At 43.1% G+C, this 22,360-nt stretch overlaps 1 protein-coding gene across 4 annotated transcripts in view; it reads left to right on the top strand.

The window, feature by feature from the left end:
* Nucleotides 1-19,404, top strand: part of DNA2 (DNA replication helicase/nuclease 2) — a 52,672-nt gene extending 33,268 nt beyond the window's left edge. For 2 of the 4 annotated variants that reach the window (XM_073685595.1, XM_073685594.1), the window contains 8 exons: nucleotides 3,783-4,007; nucleotides 11,707-11,900; nucleotides 12,851-12,940; nucleotides 13,207-13,408; nucleotides 13,503-13,592; nucleotides 14,743-14,925; nucleotides 16,705-16,853; nucleotides 18,836-19,393. In XM_073685595.1, the coding sequence (XP_073541696.1) occupies nucleotides 3,783-4,007; nucleotides 11,707-11,900; nucleotides 12,851-12,940; nucleotides 13,207-13,408; nucleotides 13,503-13,592; nucleotides 14,743-14,925; nucleotides 16,705-16,853; nucleotides 18,836-18,878 (1,176 nt within the window). In that variant the 3' untranslated portion in view covers nucleotides 18,879-19,393. Of the gene's footprint in view, nucleotides 1-3,782; nucleotides 4,008-11,706; nucleotides 11,901-12,850; nucleotides 12,941-13,206; nucleotides 13,409-13,502; nucleotides 13,593-14,742; nucleotides 14,926-16,704; nucleotides 16,854-18,835 lie in introns of all 4 variants that reach the window. The other 2 variants (XM_073685598.1, XM_073685596.1) reach the window with 2 other exon arrangements.
* The last annotated feature ends 2,956 nt before the right edge of the window (nucleotides 19,405-22,360 follow it).

Below are 22,360 nucleotides of genomic sequence, written 5' to 3'. Positions count from 1 at the left end.
TGGGAAGCGTGCGAAAGGACCCCCCAGTGACCCTTCACGCCATCACGGCCAAGGTGATGGTGGAAGCAGGCGGTCCGGCAGGTCTTTGCAACGCGGCAGGGACTCCAGCAGTGGCGTCAACCTCGAGGAAAAACCCATCTACAGGAACGGGTTCCTCTCCACATCCGGTGTTCCCTCTTACAGCAGGATGGTAAGTGATCTTTGTGAAAGCTCACTTGAAACTTGGACCCCCCCCCCTCTTTTTCTTCTTTCATCAGGGAAGGAAGAGTACGGGCAAGTCCAAACACAAGACCTGCGCGCTTTGTGCACAGGATCTGCCCACCACATGGGAGAAAAGACTATGCAGCTCATGTATTGAGCAAACAATTTGTGAGGAGACCCCTAAGTTCGCCTCAGAGCTCCGATCCCTGATTAAATCCCAGGTTGAGGACACCTTCAAGTCCCTGCAGAAGGCGGGGGGGGGACAGGGGAAAAACCAGGAACCTATCCCCTGTATCAGGATCTAGCAGTTCGGACGGGGAGGTGGTAGACTCCGATTCGTCCTTCTTATCTTCGTCCTCTTCCGAGGGAGGGGGACATAGCTGTTTCCCTATAGAGGGCACAGACAATTTAATTAAGGCCTTTAGGTCCACAATGGGGTTGGTAGATCCTCGCCCCAAGAAATCAGTCCAGGACATGATGTTCAGTGGCCTGGAGCAAAAGAAAAGATCTTTCCCTCTCAGTGACAAAGTCCACTCCCTGATTAAAAGGGAATGGAAAAAGCCAGAAAGAAAGGGCCTGTTGTACCCTAAGAGGAATCCCTATTCGAGGACCCGCTATGCTCATTCTGGGGTAAGGCGCCAAAACTAGATGTGGCAATAGCTAAAGCCTCTAAAAAAAATTTCCCTGCCGTTTGAACACATGGGGGTACTAAAGGACCCAATGGATAAAAAAGCAGACACCTTCCTAAAAGGGGCTTGGGAGGCCGCAGGAGGAGGGTTAAAAGCCGCAGTTGCAGCCGCATGTACAGCCAGATCTTTGATGGTCTGGCTGGATCAACTAGAGACACAACTTATGAACAAAACATCCAGGGATGACCTACTAGGTTCTATCCCGGTAATGAAGGGCGCAGCAGCATTTTTGGCTGACGCATCAGCCGATTCTGTGAGGCTGGCAGCCGGAGTCTAATGCAGCCAGGCGGGCCCTCTGGCTTAAATGCTGGCCGGGTGACCACCAAACAAAATCTAAGCTGTGTTCCATTCCTTGCAAGGGTGAGTTCCTATTTGGATGTACTCTTGACGATATCCTCGACAAGGCTGGGGATAACAAGAAACGTTACCCGGTCCTCTCTAGTACTTCATACAGGAAGCCCTTTCGGAGCAGGAAATTTATACGCAGGAAACCCCCCAAAGACCAGGATAGGTGGGAGGATAGGAAATAAAAAAAACAAAGGATTTTTGTTTAACAGGCCCCCCAGTGACAACAGGTAACCCGCCCAATGAGAGTCAGCCCCAAGTGGGGGGGGGGGGGGGGACTTCTTCATTTCCTCCCAGCCTGGGAAAAAATATCAAACCGCTCTTGGATTTTAGACCTGATAAAAGCAGGGCTAAAATTTCAGTTTCACTCTATTCCCTGTCCGAACTTTGTTATAACCCCCAAGAGGTCATCAGAGGTAGAACAATCCGCTCTAGAACAGGAAATTCTAGGTCTAATAGAAAGAGCAGTCCTTCAAGAAGTCCCTGCCCAGGAGAAAGGCGAAGGATTCTACTCCCCTCTGTTCCTAAAGGAAAAACCGGACTGGACTTTCAGGACAATTGTAAACCTGAAAAAATTGAACAAATTTCTGAGCGTTCAAACCTTCAAGATGGAATCAATAAAATCGTCAGTAAAATTGTTGTTCCCATACTGTTTTATGGCTGTCCTGGATCTGAAGGATGCCTATTATCACGTCCCCATACACAGAGACTACCAGAAATTCCTGAGAGTAGCAATATCGATAAAAGGAATATTCAAACAATACCAGAATACGGGGTCCATTTTCTCCTTTTACTGTTGTGAAAATAAAAAAATTTGGGGCTGAAACATCATTTTTGTGGAAAAATTTTTATTTTTATTTTTTTTTATTTTCACGGCTCCATGTTATAAACTTCTGTGAAGTACCTGAGGATTCAAGGTGTTGACCACACATCTAGATAAGTTACCTGAGGGGTCTAGTTTCCAAAATGGTGTCACTTGTGGGGGGTTTCCACTGTTTAGGCACATCAGGGGCTCTCCAAACGCAACATGGCGTCCGCTAATTATTCAAGCAAATTTTACATTGAAAAAGTCAAATGGCGCTCCTTCCTTTCCGAACCCTGCCGTGCGCCCATACAGTGGTTTGCCCCCACATATGGGGTATTGGCATGCTCAGGAGAAATTGCACAACAAATTTTGGGGTCCATTTTATCCGGTTACCCTTGCGAAAATAAAAAAAAATTGGTGTCTAAAGTAACCTTTTTGTGAAAAAAAATTAAATGTTCATTTTTTTTTCTTCCACATTCCAAAAATTCCTGTGAAGCACCTGAAGGGTTAATAAACTTCTTGAATGGGATTTTGAGCACCTTGAGGGGTGCAGTTTTTAGAATGGTGTCACTTTTGGGTATTTTCTGTCATAAAGGCCCCTCAAAGTCACTTCAAATGTGATGTGGTCCCTAAAATAAAATGGTTTTGTACATTTTGAGAAATCGCTGGTCAATTTTTAACCCTTATAACTTCCTTCCCCACAAAAAAATTTTGGTTCCAAAATTGTGCTGATGTAAAGTAGACATGTGGGAAATGTTATTTATTAACTATTTTGTGTGACATATCTCTCTGATTTAAGGGCATGAAAATTCAATGTTTGAAAATTGTGAAATTTTCAAAATTTTCACCAAATTTCCGATTTTTTTTCCCACAAATAAACGCAAGTAATATCGAAGAAATTTTACCACAATCATGAAGTACAATATGTCACGAAAAAACAATCTCAGAATCAGGGGGATCCGTTGAAGCGTTTCAGAGTTACAGTGACAGTCGTCAGAATTGTAAAAATTGGCCCGGTCATTAACGTGCAAACCACTCTCGGGGGTAAAGGGGGTTAAAGAATTGTCAAAGCCAAAATCAAAAACACAGCCGCTTTACTTAAAACATGACATGGCAAAAAGAGACAAAAACCACTGCGTCAAAAATTGGCTAAAAACACATTAAAAAATGCAATGAAAAAAAATGCACATCTCCTAATTTACCTAATGGGTGCAGAAATGCTACAACATCAAAAACTCCCCAAATACTCAACCGTGGGAACGTAGCCCAAGACATCATGAACTAGGCAGATAAGCCAGCACTCTCAGCATTGGCTTAAAGATATAAGTAAGCAAAATAAGGTAATGGAGTATATTACAAAGATTCCTAACTTTATAAAGGCTAATCAATAATTACATTAAAATGAAAAGAAAAAGAAAAAAAGGGAAATGTCCCAGAAGGTGTATTCCTGTCACAGACTTCTAGGGGGCACTCTTAACATGAGTTGTCCCTCCATAATTATGACACAAAATGTTCAGCTACTATGAATCCTGAATATTATAAAGCAAGATTTCTGCATGAATAGTTCCTTGCAATATATATATAACCACCTCTTCCGATCCGAGTATGTAAGGCAGAAACCCAGCTATGATAAATGTGTGTCCCCTTACCGCCCGCCTCCCACTTCCCTCCGGTTTTTCTCAATGACCTGCGTTTAGCGCAAGCTTCTTGTATTTAGTGATATCCGTTGTATTCCTTTCCAGGTGCGAATTCTCTATACGTGCGGCTTCAGTGTATTGCTGACCAGCTATACTCACTCCGCTGTAGATAACATTCTCCTGAAACTTAAAAAATTTAAGGTTGGATTTTTACGCCTGGGAAGAACACAGAAAATTCACCCGGAGGTGCAGAAATTTGGTGAAGAAGAAATTTGCAAAACCAAGTCCATAAAGTCACTAAGTGCTTTAGAAGAACTCTACAACAGTCAGGTGTGTCCGGGGATTGTCAGGTCTACCATTATCTGGTTTATATCAGAAAACATGAATTTATTTATAACCAACTATCGATGCAAGTATTTTTATGCCCTAAAATGACAAAAGTATTCTCTGAGTGATACAATTCTTCTGGTTAGCCAATAAAGGTATTTGCAGGTTTCAGAGCACAGAGGCTCCTTCTTCAGGCTCATGTTGTGCTCTTGTCTGTCATTCACTTGTAAAACCACCTGAAGAAGGAGCCTCTGAGCTCTGAAAGCTGCAGACATAATTCTTCTGGTTAGCCAATAAAGGTATCACTCTTAGGATACTTTTTGTCATTTGTGGGCATAAAAGTACTTGCATAGATTTTTCTGGCTAACACAATATAATGTTTTATTGTACATAATTTTTAACCAACTCAAAACCTATATACCTTCCCTAAAATGAGCGTCTCAGGGTCACCTCCTCACCTCTTATTAGTTCATATTTCTTTGTCTTCTATAATTTAATCCCTTCAGGACTGGGGCACTTTTATTTTACTGTTTTGTTTTTTTTTAAACATAATGTTTTAAAGTCATAACTTTTTTTTATTTTCATTTTTCTGTTGACACAGCTCTATGGTGCTTCTTTTTTTGCTTTGTCGATTTGAATGCAGCCAATCACTTGACCTTTTCATGTACTTAAAAACCAGGCTAAAAGACTCCATAAGAAATAGTGAGGGGGAAAAAATCCAACTCCACCATTGTTATTTGGTTTGATTTTCACAACATTCATGTGCTCTAAAAATGACCCCGCAATCCTTTTTGTTGGGGATAAATATAACATTTTGATCACTTTATTCGATCACCCATGGCAGCACCACGAGAGAAGAGGATCCACCCACCAAGGACAGGAAACCTACAGGTTAAAAGGGCGGCACCTCTCTCTCACCTCAGTTTTGTTTCCTATCCTTGATGGGAACTCCTGCAGGTTTTACCTGAAGAAAGAAGAAAAGCTTCCTGTCCCAGGTCAGGCTGGCCGATCCAGGCGGGGATATCTTCTCTGCCTCGGTCAGGTCTGGACTCCCTGGAGGCGCCACGGTAGAGCTCAGGGGGGCTGCTCCGTGTGCGCTGGGTAGTAGCAGCGTCTCCTGGCTGGGGTCGCCTGCTCGCGTGTAGCCCAGACTGCCGGTGCTTCGACGTGTCTGGAGGCTGATTCCCCCATGTGTGCAGGAAGCTCGGGCCGCGCCGGCGGATGACGCTGCAGACGCGGCCGGATGACGCGGCTGGTGACGTCATCGGAGGCACGGCTAGGAAGCCAGTGGGCTTGCCTCTTCAACGATACTTCCGGGATGATGGTCATGGCCAGAGACACGTCGGATGACCTCTCTCACTCATCCTCTTCAGACAGTGATTCCGGTCGTCAATGTTTCCCCTTATTTGAGATGGATGCATTAATCAAGGTTCACCATGGGCATTTAGAAACTAGATCTGAGAGATCAGAGGAGGATGTAATGTTTAAGTGACTAGACCATAGGAAGAAAAGATGTTTCCCCATGAATAATAAAATACAGGCCCTAATTGACACAGAATGGAAGAGATCAGAGAGGAAAGGTTCTCTGCCACCTTCTTTTAAAAGAAGATTCCCCTTTGAAGATAGCCCATCCTCCTCCTGGTCTAAGGCACTCAGACTCGACGTAGCTATAACCAAAGCTTCAAGGAAGTCCTCCTTACCATTCGATGACATGGGAGTCCTAAAGGACCCTCTAGATAGGAAGGCAGATACCTTCCTAAAAGGAACATGGGAAACCGCTGCAGTCGCCTTAAAGCCAGCAGTGGCTGCCACCTGCACCTCCAGATCCCTAATGATCTGGTTGGAGTAGTTAGGAACCCAGCTAAAAGAGGGAGTATCTAGGAAAGAAATCCCATCCTCCATCACTCTTGTTCAAGGTGCGGCGGCGTTCCTGGCTGACGCCTCAGCGGACTCCGTCAGGTTGACAGCAAGATCAGCAGCCTTATCAAATTCTGCCCGGTGGGCTTTGTGGCTCAAGTGTTGGCCAGGGGACATACAAGCCAGATCTAGACTCTATTCTATCCCTTGTGAAGGTCAGTTCCTGTTTTGTCCGGCCATGGATTATTTATTAGAGAAAGCTGGAGACTCAAAGGATTTCCCGCTGTATCCCTGCCTACTTACAAAAGGTCGTTCAGGAGAAAGAGGTTTGTCCGGAAAAGACTGACTAAACAGGACAAATATGAAGCCCGTAACCAGAAAGGTAGAGGTTTACTTTTTAGCATGTCTTCCCAAGGGGCACGAAAGTCAGGACAATGATGGTTGGCCCAGGTGGGAGGAAGATTAACCTCCTTTCTCCCAGCCTGGGAGCTTATTACAGCAAGTAGCTGGATCCTTGGCCTGGTGAGATCAGGGTTAAAGTTGGAGTTTCAATCACTCCCTAACAGAAGGTTTCTGGTTACTCCCTCCGGTTCTTCCCCTTTACGTCAGTCGGCTCTTCAGTTGGAGATCCATGACCTAGTGAAGAAATCTGTGCTAGTTGAGGTTCGAGAGGTAGAGGGTTCTATTCCCCTCTCTTTTTGGTCCCCAAGCCTGACAATTCTTTCAGGACTATAATTAATCTGAGATCCCTGAATAGACACCTGAAAATTCATACGTTTAAAATCAATAATTAAACTTCTTTTTGCTACATGACGGTCTTAGATCTTAAAGATGCATACTATCATGTACCCATTCACAAAGATTATCAAAAATACCTAAGGGTGGCGTTCGAGATGGAAGGGGTAATAAAACACTTTCAGTACACTTTTCTTCTCTTCGGTCTTGCAATCGCTCTGAGAGTTTTTACTAAAGTAGTGGCAGAAGCCATGGCCCATGTCAGGGAGAAAGATATTCTTATAATCCCTTACCTCGACGATTTCCTTGTAGTGGGTAATTCTTTTCCTCAATGTAAAACCCATCTAGCAGAAGTTATGTCCATCCTGGAAGGGTTAGTGTGGTTGTTAAACTTGCCAAAGTCTAAATTAACTCCCATGAAAGCCCAACAATTTCTGGGGATTATTCTGAATTCAGAAGAACAGTCTTCTAGTCTACCAGCCTTAAAAGTTAAATCAATCCAGGGGTTGGTTAAAAAAGCCATAGATAAACCCTCTGTCTCTTCGTAGTGCGATGTCCCTTTTAAGCACTTTAAAATCATGTTTTTCCGCGGTTAAGTGGGTGCAATTCCACTCTAGAGCTCTTCAGTGGGATGTGTTGTACAATGAATCAGTGCTAGGGGGCTGTCTTGAACATACTTTAACCTTATCCTCTCGCGTGGTTCGGTCCCTTAAATGGTGGTTGGAAACTAGGAACCTGGTTCGGGGGGTTCCCTGGGATGTAAGTCCTTCCCATGTGTTAACAACGGATGCAAGTCCCACGGAATGGGGAGCTCATTGTGATGGAAATATAGTTCAGGGGATATGGTCAGAGAGTGAGAAAAACCTTTCTTCTAACGTTAAAGAGCTATTGGCTATAGATCGAGCAGTAAGCAAATTCCTTATATTTCTACAGGGTCGAGACGTCCGCATATTATCAGACAATAAAGTGGCAGTGCATTTGTGAACCATCAAGGAGGTACAAAGTCAAAAACCTTGATGAGAGTGGCGGACGAGCTCTTTCAAAAAGCAGAAAGTCATTTACTCTCCCTTACGGCCTTGCATCTAAAAGGGAAAGAAAACGTCAAGGCAGACTTTCTGAGCTGCAACATTCTGAAGGAAGGAGAATAGGAGCTAAATTCTCAGATTTTCGCTCAGATAGTTCTCATGTGGGACCTTCCAAAAGTGGATCTGTTTGCCACAAAACAAAATCGCAAGGTTCCAGAATTCTGCTCTCTGAACCCCAGAGAAAACCCCAGGGAAAATCCCCTGGTGGTGGACGCTCTTCAACTTCCCTGGAAATTCAGCCTGGCGTACGCGTTTTCTCCTTCATTACATCTTCCAGTGGTCCTAAGGAAAATCAGGAAGGAAAGAGCCAGGGTCATCCTCATAGCTCCCTTCTGGCTCAAGAGGCCCTGGTTCTCCTGCCTAAAAGAGATGTCGGTATCCGATCCTTGGATCTTACCAGAGATCCCGGATCTTCTTTCACAAAGGCCGATTGTTCATCCTCCAAAGCGGGGACTGCATCTTACGGCATGGAACTTGAAAGGCAGTTATTAATTAGGAGAGGCTTCTCATCAAACCTTACAGACACCCTTCTATGCAGTAGGAAACTGGTTACTACACGTATTTATGCCAGGACCTGGTGAAAATTCCTTTCCTTTTCAGGTGATAGGGTAGGTGAAGCAGCTCCCATTGGGAAAATATTATATTTTCTACAAAAAGGTCTAGAGTTGGGGTTGTCCACCAGCATCTTGAAGGTCCAGGTCTCAGCTCTGGGAGCCTTATTTTCCCAGGATTTAGCAGCTAATTACTGGTTTTCACGTTTTATCAAAGCATCATTTAGATCTAGACCCATTGATAAAATAAGAGTAATGCCTTGGGACTTAAACCGGGTCCTGACTGCACTAACTAACCTGCCTTTCGAGCCTTTGGAATTAGCTTCTCTAAAAGCCCTATTGATCGCCTTAACATCAGCCAGAAGAGCAAGCGATATTCAAGCTCTATCCATGGCCCCTCCATTTACCAAAATTCAAGAGGATAGGATAATCCTAAACCCCTTTGCAACCTATGACGTCTTAGTACGTCATGGGCTACCTCCCCCGGTTCAGTGAGGGCTGCTGCGCTGAGCCCGCACTGAACCGAGCACATGTCAGCTGATTCTTACAGCTGACATGTGCCCGCAACAGCCGCAGGTGGAATCTCGATCCACCCGCGGCTGTTAACATGTTAAATGCCACGGTCAATCTCCGACAGTGGCATTTAACGCGCGCTTCCGCGAAGCGCGTCCTAAGCCCCGCCCATCGGCGACCCCCGTCACGTGATCGCGGGTCACCGATGGGTGGGCATGACAACCCAGGGTCTGCAGCAGACTCCTGCGGTTGTCATGAGCTGGTCGCTATGAGCGCCACCTAGTGGTCGGCGCTCATAGCACAGGACCAATTCTGCTATATGCAAGGGATCTGCTGATCCCCTGTATGTAGCAGAGGCGATCGGATAGTTGCTGCTTCTAGTCTCCTATGGAGACTATAGAAGCATGCAAAGAGTGAAAAAAACACGTTTTTAAAAATATAAAAAAAATATAAAAGTTTAAATCACCCCCCTTTCGCCCCATTCAAAATAAAATATAAAAAAAAAACCCTACATAGACATATTTGGTATCGCCGCGTTCAGAATCGCCCGATCTATCAATATAAAAAAAGAATTAATCTGAACGGTAAACGGCGTAGCGAGAAAAAAATTCTAAACGCCAGAATTACGTTTTTGGTCGCTGCAAAATTGCAATAAAATGCAATAACGGGCGATCAAAACATCGGATCTACCCCAAAATGTTATCAATAAAAACGTCAGCCCGGCGCGCAAAAAATAAGCCCTCACCCAGCCCCAGATCCCGAAAAATGGAGACTCTACAGGTCTTAGAAAATGACGCTATTTTTTTTTTTTTTTTACCAAATTTTGGAATTTTTTTCACCACTTAAATATAAAAGAACCTATACATGTTTGGTGTCTACGAACTCGTAATGACCTGGAGAATAAGAATTGCAGGTCAGTTTTAGCATTCAGTGAACGTGGTAAACAAAATAAATAAAGAACAACTGTGGTATTGCACTTTTTTTGCAATTTCACCGCACTTGGAATTTTTTTCCCGTACACGATATGGTAAAACTAGTAATGGCGTTGAAAAGTACAACTCGTCCCACAAAAAATAAGCCCTCACATGGCCATATTGACCAAAAAATAAAAACGCTATGGCTCTGGGAACAAGGGGAGCAAAAAACGAAAACGCAAAAACTGAAAATACTCTGGTCCTTTAAGGGGTTTAAGCCAGATCCGGCCTATCTTCCGAAAGTAGCCTCTCGCTTTCATAGAACTCAAGAAATGGTCCTTCCTACCTTCTGTTCCTCTCCAAAGAACTAGAAGGAAAAAAAGCTTCACACATTAGATGTGAAGAGATGTCATTAAATATCTTTGTCACTAAAGAGTCCAGAGTAGATAGGTCACTTTTCATATGTCACCAGGGTGTTAGGAAGGGGTATAAACCATCAAAATCTCCGATTGCCAGATGGATAAGACATGCCATCTCTCTGGCTTATTCATCGAGTGGGAAGGAGATACCAGAAGGTCTGAAAGCCCACTCTACTCGGGCCGTCGCGTCCTCCTGGGCGCAAAAGGCTGATGTCTCCCTCGAGGATATATGTAAGTACCTGGTCTTCACCTTCCACCCTCTATAAACACTACAGATTAGACATGGGTGTCTCCACTGACCTCACTTTTGGTAGAAGGGTGCTCCAGGCGGTGGTCCCTCCCTAGAAATATCTTCTCTGTAATTCTCTCGTGGTGCTTTCATGGGTGATAGTTACTTACCGGTAACGGGATTTTTCGGAACCCATGACGGTCCTCTCATGCTCTGTAAACTAAACTGAGGCGAGAGAGAGGTGCCACCGCCCTTTTAACCTGTAGGTTTCCTGTCCTTGGTGGGCAGATCGTCCTCTCTCGTGGTGCTGTCATGGGATCCGAAAAATCCCATTACCGGTAAGTAACGAAGACTTTTTATGTTAATTTTTCTTTTGGAAGAGGTGAAGTGACTAACAAATAGTAATTCTGGCTTTTCAATTCTTTTTCGCTTTTCTTTGTTTATAGTACGGGTTAATTCATTTTATACTTTTCATAGCTTGGATTTTTACGGATGTGTGAATACCAGATATGTTTGCTTTTATTTATTTTTTTTTCTGTACAAGAGGGCCAAATAAAATGTTTATTCTTAAAATATTTTTAAAAGCAATCTTTAAATGCATCTCTTTTTTTGCCATTTCTTATGAAGTACATTGATTGCGGCAACTGAGACCTTAAGAAGACACCCAGCGATCATGTCAAGGGTGAGGCAATGGGCCTTTGAATGGGCAGTGAGAAAACCATTTAAATGCTGCTGTCAGTGATTGACAGAGGCATCTTGTATGGTTAAACAGCACTGATCGATCAAGACTGTTTGAGGCAGGTCATGAGGATCAGTGATTTTTATGCCCACATAAAAGGTGTGATCAGTGACCATTTGCTCATCCCGGGCATGTTTACAATGGGCAGTGATCGAAAATGAATGTTCCTGTTAAAGCCTTTACAAACTAAGAAATGTGGAACTTCTGAGCTCAGACAAGCAGATGAAAAATCGTTTGATTTTATCCGTATTGGCATCTGTGTGTGTGTGTTTTTTTACGTCCGTGTTGCATCTGTTTTTATACATCTTAAAATGTACATGATCAGTTAGTTTCCCATGTTAATAATTGCAAAGTTTCCGTAAAAATCAGATGATCTACAAATGATCCATATAGGATATGATTTTTTTTTTTGCACATTTTTTAGACTTGTATAGGTGTGTCTCATCCGAAAGACAAAAGTGCTTAATTTATTTTAGTTTTTTCACGCGGACACTCTGTCCATGTGTAACAGTTGTGATCTGAACAGCCTTATTGAATTACATTAGTCACTGTGCGGTCTGATCTTTACTCACAGTATAATATGCTTTTCTGAAAAACTCAACAGATTTGTATATATTTGGAAATTCAGTGATTTTTTTTTTTTTTTTTTTTCCTGATCAGCCTGTTGTTGCGACCACGTGCATGGGTGTTAATCATCCAATCTTCACCAGAAGGAGGTTTGACTTCTGCATCGTAGATGAAGCATCCCAAATCAGTCAGCCAATTTGCCTTGGTCCCTTATTTTTTGCAAACAGATTTGTTCTTGTGGGCGACCATCAACAACTCCCACCGCTCGTTCAAAGCATAGAAGCCAGGTATGTGAGGTACAGAACGGCTGCTGGCGGAGATTGATTAATCCTTCGTTCACCAGATAGCACTTATGGATGACGTCTAATGATGATTGGATCCCAATCACTGTATAGCCTTCAGATAAATAATTCAGAGCGACAGATACACACGGGATTATTCCTATGCTGTGATGCATTTTTCTTTCCATTTCTCTTGGGAAATTGTGGGTGATTTATTTTGTATCATTTATGATCTCTCTGCTTCTGTGGCCTATATATCTTGATGCCGCTCTTAATGGTTAACGAAACCCTCCCATAAATATTTTTTTTTTCATTAAATGTGTATATATGTATTGTAGTGTTGAGGGTATTAATGTAGTCGCCTACCGCCGCTTTCTCTGGTGTCCAGCGCCGTTCTTCTCTTATCAGTGACGCCACCACAATTGCGACTAGCCGGCTCACTCTATGCGTGAACCAGAAGTCTCTTTTTACAATGAAAGCCTATGCATCCCTGTTCTGACATCCCATAGACTTGCATTCATTGTAAAAGTCACTTCCGGTTCACGCACAGCGCAGGGTGACCCGGAGAGTCTGCAGATGCAGAACGTCAAGGAGAAGCGGAGCAGAACAACGCTGGATCCCGGAGAGAGTGGCGATAGGTGATGTGAGTTTTTCTCTACTTGCCTTTCTTTTCTGGTAGCCAGGACAATGTTCACACCTTTTGACATGTGAAAATAAGATCCAAATTCCATTTGTCCCATTTTTATTTGAGAATCTGTGCTTTAAAATAAGCTTGAGCCCTGAATTTCTGCTGTACCAAGATCCACACTGAGATGTGGCTATTAGTAGCCAAGACTTATCTCATACATACTTGCCTATAGAGTTGCCACCCTGGAAGAACATATGGAATAATGCCTATTCGTGTGGTGTCGACCATGCAAAAAAAAAAATGTTTTCTTACTTTATTGTTTCTGCAGGGATTTGGGAATGAGTGAGAGTTTGTTTAAGAGGCTGGAGAGGAACCAGGAGGCTGTTGTGCAGCTGAATGTGCAGTATCGTATGAATAGGTAATGCGGCACTGATACAGATTGTGAAGGTGCACAGTGAGCCTTAGGCTGTGCGCACACTATGCGTTTTTTAAGCGTTTCTGCAGCGGCAGAAGAACGCTTCACTTCCGCATGTCCCTGGCAGGAAAAACACATGTACAATCCGCATGCGTTTTTTCTGCCAGGGAGATGCAGAAACGCTCAGGAAAAAATCCGGAGCATTTCTGCATCGTGGGCACATAGCCTAAATCTTCGTTCTAGTGACCCTTGTTTTGTGTCTCCTGTAGCAAGATAATGGCTCTGAGCAATAAGTTAGTATACGAAGGCCAGCTAGAATGTGCCTCTGAGCGGGTGTCTGCTGCCATTGTGCAGCTCCCCCACCTCAAGACTCTGCAGCTGGAACTGGAATTCAGGGAGTCTCCCGAAAATGTCTGGGTCAGAGATGTCTTAGAACCGAGCAACCCAGTCTACTTTCTTAATACAGAGGAGGTATGTCACCAAAAGCTATTTTAATACAAATATAATCTAATGATCAAAATATATCTAAATATCATATTTATAATGTTTTCAATGTGCCTTCTAGATCCCTGCGTTGGAAACAGAAGAAAAATGCGGAATCAGTAACTGGATCGAAGCCAAGCTGGTGTTCTTACTAACATCTCTGTTCCTGAAGGTCAGTTTGGCTAGTTGTGAAGCTTACACCGTATGCCCACCACATAAATGCCAATATTTAACTTTAACATTGTAATAGACATTATATAATCTATATAAAGTTACATTGTTGTTATTTTTACCACCGTTGATTCCCTGGTGCTGTACATAAGAAGGGGTTACATACAAAATACAAATCTAAAATACAGTGAACAAACTAACAATGACAGATTGGTACAGAGGGGAGAGGACCCTGCCCTTGCGGGCTTACAATCTACAGGATGATGGGGAAGGAGACAGGAGATTGGGGGTTGCAGCAGCTCCGGTGGTGGTGAGGAGGCAGTGGGGTCAGTGCAGGCTGGGAGCTTTCTTGAAGAGACGGGTTTTCAAGTTTCGTCTGAAAGTTCTGAATGTGGTGGATAATCGGACCTGTTGAGGCACAGAATTCTAGAGGATGAGGGACAATTGGGAGACGTCTTGGAGGTGATTGTGTGAGAAATGTACGAGTGTGGAGGAGAGAAGGAGGTCATGGGTGGACTGTGGCGACGTTCACCAACACTCATGTGACATTGGCTGCATTTCTGATGTGACGTGACGATCACCAGCCACTAATGAGCCGCATCGCTCACACTTTCCCCAGATGTCCGAGGCAAGTGTGAGCAAAGCAACCTACAGGCGGCTCGTGTAATATTGTTACATCACGAGTGCCCGCAGATGTGGCACCGACATCATTGGAACAGCGCCCGTCTGGGAGAGGAGTAAAAGCTGTCTTTACCTTCAACAAGGCCCAATTTAAGAAGAAATGCTACCATTCCTAGATTACAACTTGTATTATTATCCAAAGCTGAATTGACAACTGTGCAGACTTCATTCTTCCAGCACTACCGCCTGTGCAGACTTGCCTTTGTGATATGCTCTCTGGGAAAGGACACTTCACTGTAGTTGGATCTGGAAATAACTAGCCCTCCCTCAACATTATAGAAGGGTCCAAGGCTGATAAGATGTTTGCCAACAAGCACGCTGACTGTTTCCAGTAGCAACCAGCAGAACTGCGATTCCAATGTTAAGCTGTAATATTGTATAGGTTGTTGTAAGCGGCCTCCATAGTGAAGTCAGCCCTTGTGTCTCAGCATATACATTATGTCTATGCAATATTTCTTCTCCATCACCAGGCGGGATGCAAGCCCTCAGACATCGGGATCATCGCTCCATATCGTCAGCAATTAAAAGTGATCTCTAGTTATTTTACTAACTTGTCATCCAGCGGTGTAGAGGTTAACACTGTGGACAAATATCAGGGAAGAGACAAAAGTATAATCATCTTGTCCTTTGTGAGAAGCAATATTGACGGGAAGGTAAGTTTCATTCTATTCTGCAAAGTTTTTGGTATCACAGTAAGAAACAGTTTACCTGTAAAAATGTGCTCAATGTAGAGGTTATCCCCCCAAAAATGTGCTCAATGTAGAGGTTATCCCCCCAAAAAATGTGCTCAATGTAGAGGTTATCCCCCCCAAAAAATGTGCTCAATGTAGAGGTCGTCCCCCAAAAAATGTGCTCAATGTAGAGGTCGTCCCCCAAAAAATGTGCTGAATGTAGAGGTTATCCCCCCAAAAAATGTGCTCAATGTAGAGGTTATCCCCCCAAAAAATGTGCTCAATGTAGAGGTTATCCCCCCCAAAAATGTGCTCAATGTACAGGTTATCCCCCCAAAAAATGTGCTCAATGTAGAGGTCGTCCCCCCAAAAAAATGTGCTCAATGTAGAGGTCGTCCCCCAAAAAATGTGCTCAATGTAGAGGTCGTCCCCCAAAAAATGTGCTCAATGTAGAGGTTATCCCCCCAAAAAATGTGCTCAATGTAGAGGTTATCCCCCCCAAAAATGTGCTCAATGTAGAGGTTATCCCCCCCAAAAATGTGCTCAATGTAGAGGTTATCCCCCCCAAAAATGTGCTCAATGTAGAGGTTATCCCCCCAAAAAATGTGCTCAATGTAGAGGTTATCCCCCCAAAAATGTGCTCAATGTAGAGGTTATCCCCCCAAAAATGTGCTCAATGTAGAGGTTATCCCCCCAAAAAATGTGCTCAATGTAGAGGTTATCCCCCCAAAAAATGTGCTCAATGTAGAGGTTATCCCCCCAAAAAATGTGCTCAATAGCCATGCAAATATTGGAACAAAATGGTTTGTAGTGAAAAGTGTAGATCTTCTGTGATTTTTAGAGAGCTGTACAGAATATGTAGCACTGTACTGAGGAAAGGAGCTGCTTGGAAGAGTGGGAAAGACTCCCTGGGGTATAATTCCAATGACAAACTATAGTTTTCATGCTAAATTTAGTCATGTAAAGTCACCCAGTGTATATAGTACTGATTTTGATGACATCTATAGCTATTCCATACTTTCCTGTTTAAAGCCGCAATAACGTTAACTTGTATCTAGGAACATGAGAATTTTTGAGTTGTGAAATATAATATATTTAATACTGCATCAACATATTCTGCAACGCTTTGCATTTCAGAGGAAACAAGTGCAAGCACTGTGAGACCCCATAGAGTAGGGGCTTGTTCACATACTGCTTTTTTTCCCTCACATTTTTCAAGGTTAGAGCAGCATGGTGGCTCAGTGGTTAGCACTGCAGCCTTGCAGCACTGGGGTCCTGGGTTCAAATCCAACCAAGGACAACATCTGCAAGGAGTTTGTATGTTCTCCCCATATATGCATGGGTTTCCTCCCACCTTCCAAACACATACTGATAGTGAATCTAGATTGTGAGTCCCAAAGGGGGCAGTGATGATGTCTGTAAAGCGCTGTGGAATTAATGGCGGTCTATAAGTGAGTAAAATAAAAGGGTAAAGGCACAGGAAATTAAATTTCTGAAATCTCTTGCACATGCCTCTTATTTTTTTCCTTGCAGATTTGAACCATCAGTGCTTTTCAAATCTGCCAGAAAAGTAAAAACGCGCCAAAAAACATACATATTTTACGCAGCGTTTTACGTGCAGAAAAATCTTTGGCAAATACTCAACGTATGCACATACCCTTACCTTACAGTCTACATCCATAGTCAAGATAGGCTTCCTTGCTCCCAGAAACTTTCAATTGATGTAAAAAAAAGTTCTACAACTTTTTTTTTTCTGAGCAGCTCGGAGATCTTCTGAAGGATTGGAGGAGACTGAATGTGGCCCTCACAAGAGCCAAGCACAAGCTCATAATGATCGGCTGCGTTCCTACACTCTGCCGCTTTGATTCCCTGGAGAAGCTGATTTGCCATCTTCGGACTGAAAATCTCATATCCTTTTTTTGTTGTGCTATTTGCACTATATGGCGGATACATAACTAACCATGTGTAATACTTGTGTGACTGTAACACTAGTCGGAGAAAAGATGGAATAGTGTGTGTACAACTGTATATAAGAAGGGCCCTGCTGAACTAGGTGCAGAGGAGGCGACCAAAGTCTGTATAGGAAAGTATTTGAGGTTATTCACAAATACAAATATATCAATGTACAGAGATCTTTCTAATCTTTTTATACCTGGGTCTGTCACTAATATATAAGGCATCCTCTACATATATAGAAAAGACATTAACACAGTCATTGACACAACACAACAATCGAGGGCTCTATACTGAAGAGTGAGACTGGATCTTTCTGGTGTAGGGTATAGTAACTGGTCTTGGTACTATGTTTCTAGGGATTGGTCATTGACATAGGGCCGCTTTAAACTATCTCAAAGTAGTTTCTTTTTCTTTCTATGGGTCCACATTGTAAGAATATACACTCCTCATCAGTGAAATTGCAACTCCAAGAGGAAAAAGTTATGGAATTATGGAAATCACATGATCGATAGACATGTTAATGATATGGAAATGATGAAAAAGTAGAAACAATTTTCAAAACATCTCGAGTTATTCAGTATAGAGTGTGTGTCACGCGCAGAAATCCCCACACTTACACACCTTGGCTTCTGTCAATGAGGTTAATGGTTGTCTGAGAAATGTTCTGCCATGCTGAATGTATTTGGGCAAATCATCAAAATCCACTGCTGGCAGCTCCCTGTGCAATTGCCAACCAATGATGTCCCAGATGTGCTTGATAGGAGCATCACAACAACTATTCCTAGGATTATGGTTTGAGGTGGCCGGACCCCTCTAGTCTTCATTCCATTTACACTAACTGCTTGGCATTACATTGATTTGGTCATGGAACCAGTGGTAAGGCAATTTTTCCAAAGTGTCCCAGGAGCTGTTATTCAACACAAACCAGGCTTCTTATTGCTCATACTACTGTGAGCAACTTGCGTGGCCTAATCGTGCTACCATGGACTTGTATCCCATCTAGCACCTCTGGGATGTCATTAGTTGACAATTGCACAGGGAGCTGCCAGCAGCGAATTTTGATGATTTGTCGAAATACATTCAGTGTGACAGAACATTCCTCAGACTTTCATTAAAAACCTCATTGATAGCAGCAAGGAATGTAAGTCTGGGGATTTCTGTGCGTGACACTCATTCTCGATATTGAATCTTTCTAAATGTCCTGAAAATGTTGTTTCCATTTTTTTACCATTTGCATATCCTTATCTTGTTTCCATTCTGGGATCTCAATAATTCCACAAGTTTTCCTTTTTGGTGCTGAAGTTTCAGTGTTGAGATCGGTAGGTTGAACTATAGAAGTCGAAAAAGGGCCCTTTAGCTTGTGTCCCTTAAATCCCTGTTTAGTATTTAATTATTTTTTTTTGTCTCCTGTATTCTAAAACCTATAACTTTACTTTTACCTTTGACGTAGCCATATGAGGACTTATCTTTCTGCCTTCTATGACTCCAACCACTGGTTGATAGAGGTGTCAGACAGCTTCTGCGTTACCTATGATCATGGTCCTAAAAGTGGTCTCGGCATGTGATGCCGCGCACAGGCTCCACTGCTTCATCACTGTCACTATGTACATGGCTCATGAGCGCTATACAAGTGGTTAAAGAAGAGCTTTTCTTCTAGATTCCTGTGATTTCGGTCCCTTCTTACCTATTTCTTCTAAGAATAATAACTTGAAATACTAAAATTGTGCTACGGATAAGAGAACATTATTATGTTAGTAAACCTATGCTTATTATCAGGTAAGATTTGACGTTTACCGACTAACGTTTACACTTAGTGCTTCACACTTTAAAGGGTAGCTTTTATGTCACATGTCAGAAGGTTTTTCAAGTGACCTTTTAAGAACGCCTGTTCAATGACATTAATTTGTCGGGCTTATACTCCTTAACACCAGCACATCTGCAATCTCCCTCCAGGTGCCCATGAACACTTACTGATGTGATGGCGGATATCATTCAGAGACGTCTTTGAGAAGTTTACATTTTATAAGTGGAGATTCTTTTTCAAAAATCCAGTGTACTTAATGTGAATTCGGTGATCACACTTCCTGCGTATAGACCCGTCTCGTACATGGTCGCGCTGCTTCCTCACCATTTCTGTCGGATGTTAATGTAAATGTTGCCGGTGGATCACCATTAAGTATTCATTACACGTATTGATTATTTGGTACTATGAGCACACTCCTGACCTCATTTCATCCAGTACTTTACTGTTCATTCCTGCTGTGTACTTCTATGTCTTAGATTAACTATTTCCTTTATAAAAAGAACAGTCCACAATTACTGTACACTAAACAGCCCTTCTAGTGATGGTGCGTTCACATGAGCGGCCGCTCATTCATGTATCCAATATGCTATAAAACGTGATGAGAAACTGTTCAGATTGCGGTTTGTACAATCTTGTCACCAATAATTAAGCTATGAGCTCAAGTTATTTATTATCTGTTTTGTAGTATTTATAGGATTTCTTATGTTTTGTACTGCAATAAAAATGTTAAAGACTTTACAATGTGATATGACTTGTGTTTATTGAGCAGAATTTTATTAATAACTTATTCATCCCTTTAATATTAGACCTGAAGAAACGATCATGGTAATTATCAAAGTTTGGGTAAATTTTTCTTATTTCCTTCAGTTTTTTTGTAGTTTTATTTAGCTTTATACTCTCTGTATTCACATCCCAAGGCCACAGCCCCACTCTCACTATTTGGTCAGTGTTCGGTCAGTATTTTTTCTCAGGAGTGGGAGCCAAAACCAGGAGTGGGTGATAAATGCAGAATTGGTGACTTGTTTCTATTATACCTTTTCTCTGATTGCTCCTCACCTGGTTTTGGTTCCCACTCCTGAGAAAAAATACTGACCAAATACGGATAGTGGGGCTATGGCCTAATACTGATTTTGGATGAAGGGGATGATTCAGGACAGAGGAGATCTGGTTGTTATTTTTTAATATGCAGGAGTAGATGCTGGATTAGGAGCTCATGAATTTGCAACAATCAGTATGAAATGACAAGGCTGACCTGAGGAGCTGCATGGCATTTAGCTCTTTCTTCACTGTAAGGCTGTGAGCCCACTATGCGTTTTTCAAGCTTTTATGCTGTGGAATTTACGCAGCGTAAATGCTTGGGAAACGCTTGGTAATCCGCCCCCCATGGTCCCCAATGACAAGCCGCAATGTCAATGCCCATGGTTCAGGAAACGCTGTCTGTCATTTTGGGCTCCTTTTAGTTTGTGTCATCTTCCAAAAGGAAACCACCTGACGAATGGTCAGGTCACTTTTCTTAACCGCTTTGCATCTTTTGAAACCTAAAGTGGTTAAAAGATGATCAAAAGATTGAGCGTATGTACAGTCGTTAAGATGTGTTCAGTCTTTTTGAGCATTTTCAGGGTGGTTCAGAACCGCCTAAAATATCTTTTAGGTGTGTCTGAAGCACCATGAAAATGCTCAGACTGTATATCTAAGGTATATACACTGCTCAAAAAAATAAAGGGAACACTCAAATAACACATCCTAGATCTGAATGAATGAAATATTCTCATTGAATACTTTGTTCTGTATAAACAAAATCACACAAAAATCATCAATGGAAATCAAATTTATTAACCAATGGAGGCCTGGATTTGGAGTCACCCCCAAAATTAAAGTGGAAAAATATACTACAGGCTGACCCAAATTTGATGTAATGTCCTTAAAACAAGTCAAAATGAGGCTCAGTATTGTGTGTGGTCTCCACGTGCCTGAATGACCTCCCTACAATGCCTGGGCATGATCCTGATGAGGTTGTGGATGGTCTCCTGTGGGATCTCCTCCCAGACCTGGACTAAAGCATCCGCCAACTCCTGGACAGTCTGTGGTACAACATGTCATTGGTGGATGGAGTGAAACATGATATCCCAGATGTGCTCAATCGGATTCAGGTCTGGGGAACGGGCGGGCCAGTCCATAGCTTCAATGACTTCATCTTGCAGGAACTGCTGACACACTGCAGCCACATGAGGTCTGGCATTGTTCTGCATTAGGAGGAACCCAGGGCCAACCGCACCAGCATATGGTCTCACAAGGGGTCTGAGGATCTCATCTCGGTACCCAATGGCAGTCAGGCTACCTCTGGCGAGCACGTGGAGGGCTGTGTTGCCCTCCAAATAAATAAGAAATGCCACCCACACCATTACTGACCCACTGCCAAACCGGTAAAGCTGAAGGATGTTGCAGGCAGCAGATCGCTCTCCACGGCACCCCTCTGATTCTGTCACGTGCTCAGTGTGAACCTGCTTTCATCTGTGAAGAGCACAGGGCGACAGTGGCGACTTTGCCAATCCTGGTGTTCTGTGGCAAATGCCAAGCATCCTGCACGGTGTTGGGCTGTGAGCGCAACCCCCATCTGTGGATGTAGGGCCCTTATACCACCCTCATGGAGTCGGTTTTTAACCGTTTGTGTAGACGCATGCACATTTGTGGCCTGCTGGAGGTCATTTTTCAGGGCTCTGGCAGTGCTCCTGTACTTGCACAAAGGCGGAGGTAGCGGTCCTGCTGCTGGGTTGTTGCCCTCCTACGGCCCCCTCCACGTCTCCTAGTGTACTGGCCTGTCTCCTGTTAGCGCCTCCAGCCTCTGGACACTACGCTGATGGACACAGCAAACCTTCTTGTCACAGCTCGCATTGATGTGCCATCCTGGATGAGCTGCACTACCTGAGCAACTTCTGTGGGTTGTAGAGTCCTTCTCATGCTACCAGGAGTGTGAAAGCACAACTAACATTCAAAAGTGACCAAAACATCAGCCAGAAAGCATTGGTACTGAGATGTGGTCTGTGGTCCCCACCTGCAGAACCACTCCTTTATTGAGGGTGTCTTGATAATTGCCAATAATTTCCATCTATTGTCTATTCCATTTGCACAACAGCATGTGAAATTGATTGTCAATCAGTGTTGCTTCCTAAGTGGACAGTTTGAGTTCACAGAAGTTTGATTTACTTGGGAGTTATATTCTGTTGTTTAAGTGTTCCCTTTTATTTTGTTGAGCAGTGTATATAAGGTATACCATATCTGTAAGGAATTGAAGTACACACACAAATATATAAGTAGTCAGGCAAGATCTATTGTGGAGCACATCTGCTTATGTGGTGACCCCCAAGAAGGGCCCTTGACGGGCACTGTGGATATTTGTTGAAATGCGCTATGAAGAAGGTGCTGCTGCGGTGTTTGCCAGCAGAATGTCACAGGTAAAAATACAAAGGTACAGGTAAAAAATGTGTCCATTTAAACTATTTGTGTCTTTCTGCATTCATTACACAAACCCCTAAGTAGGGAAACAACTCTGTCCAACAAGGGTCTTTGTATCCATGGTGTTTAAAGGGGCACACTAAACCGCCCAGCCCACCACTTACACACGTCAAAATTGTTGGTACCCCTCGTTTAATAAAAGAA

Source organism: Phyllobates terribilis, unplaced genomic scaffold (genome assembly GCF_046119375.1).
Source record: "Phyllobates terribilis strain yellow unplaced genomic scaffold, ASM4611937v1 Scaffold_5__5_contigs__length_657084704, whole genome shotgun sequence".
Classification (NCBI taxonomy): Eukaryota; Metazoa; Chordata; class Amphibia; order Anura; family Dendrobatidae; genus Phyllobates; species Phyllobates terribilis.
Note: the sequence above shows the minus strand (reverse complement) of the source record. Positions and strands in the feature narration are given on the sequence as shown.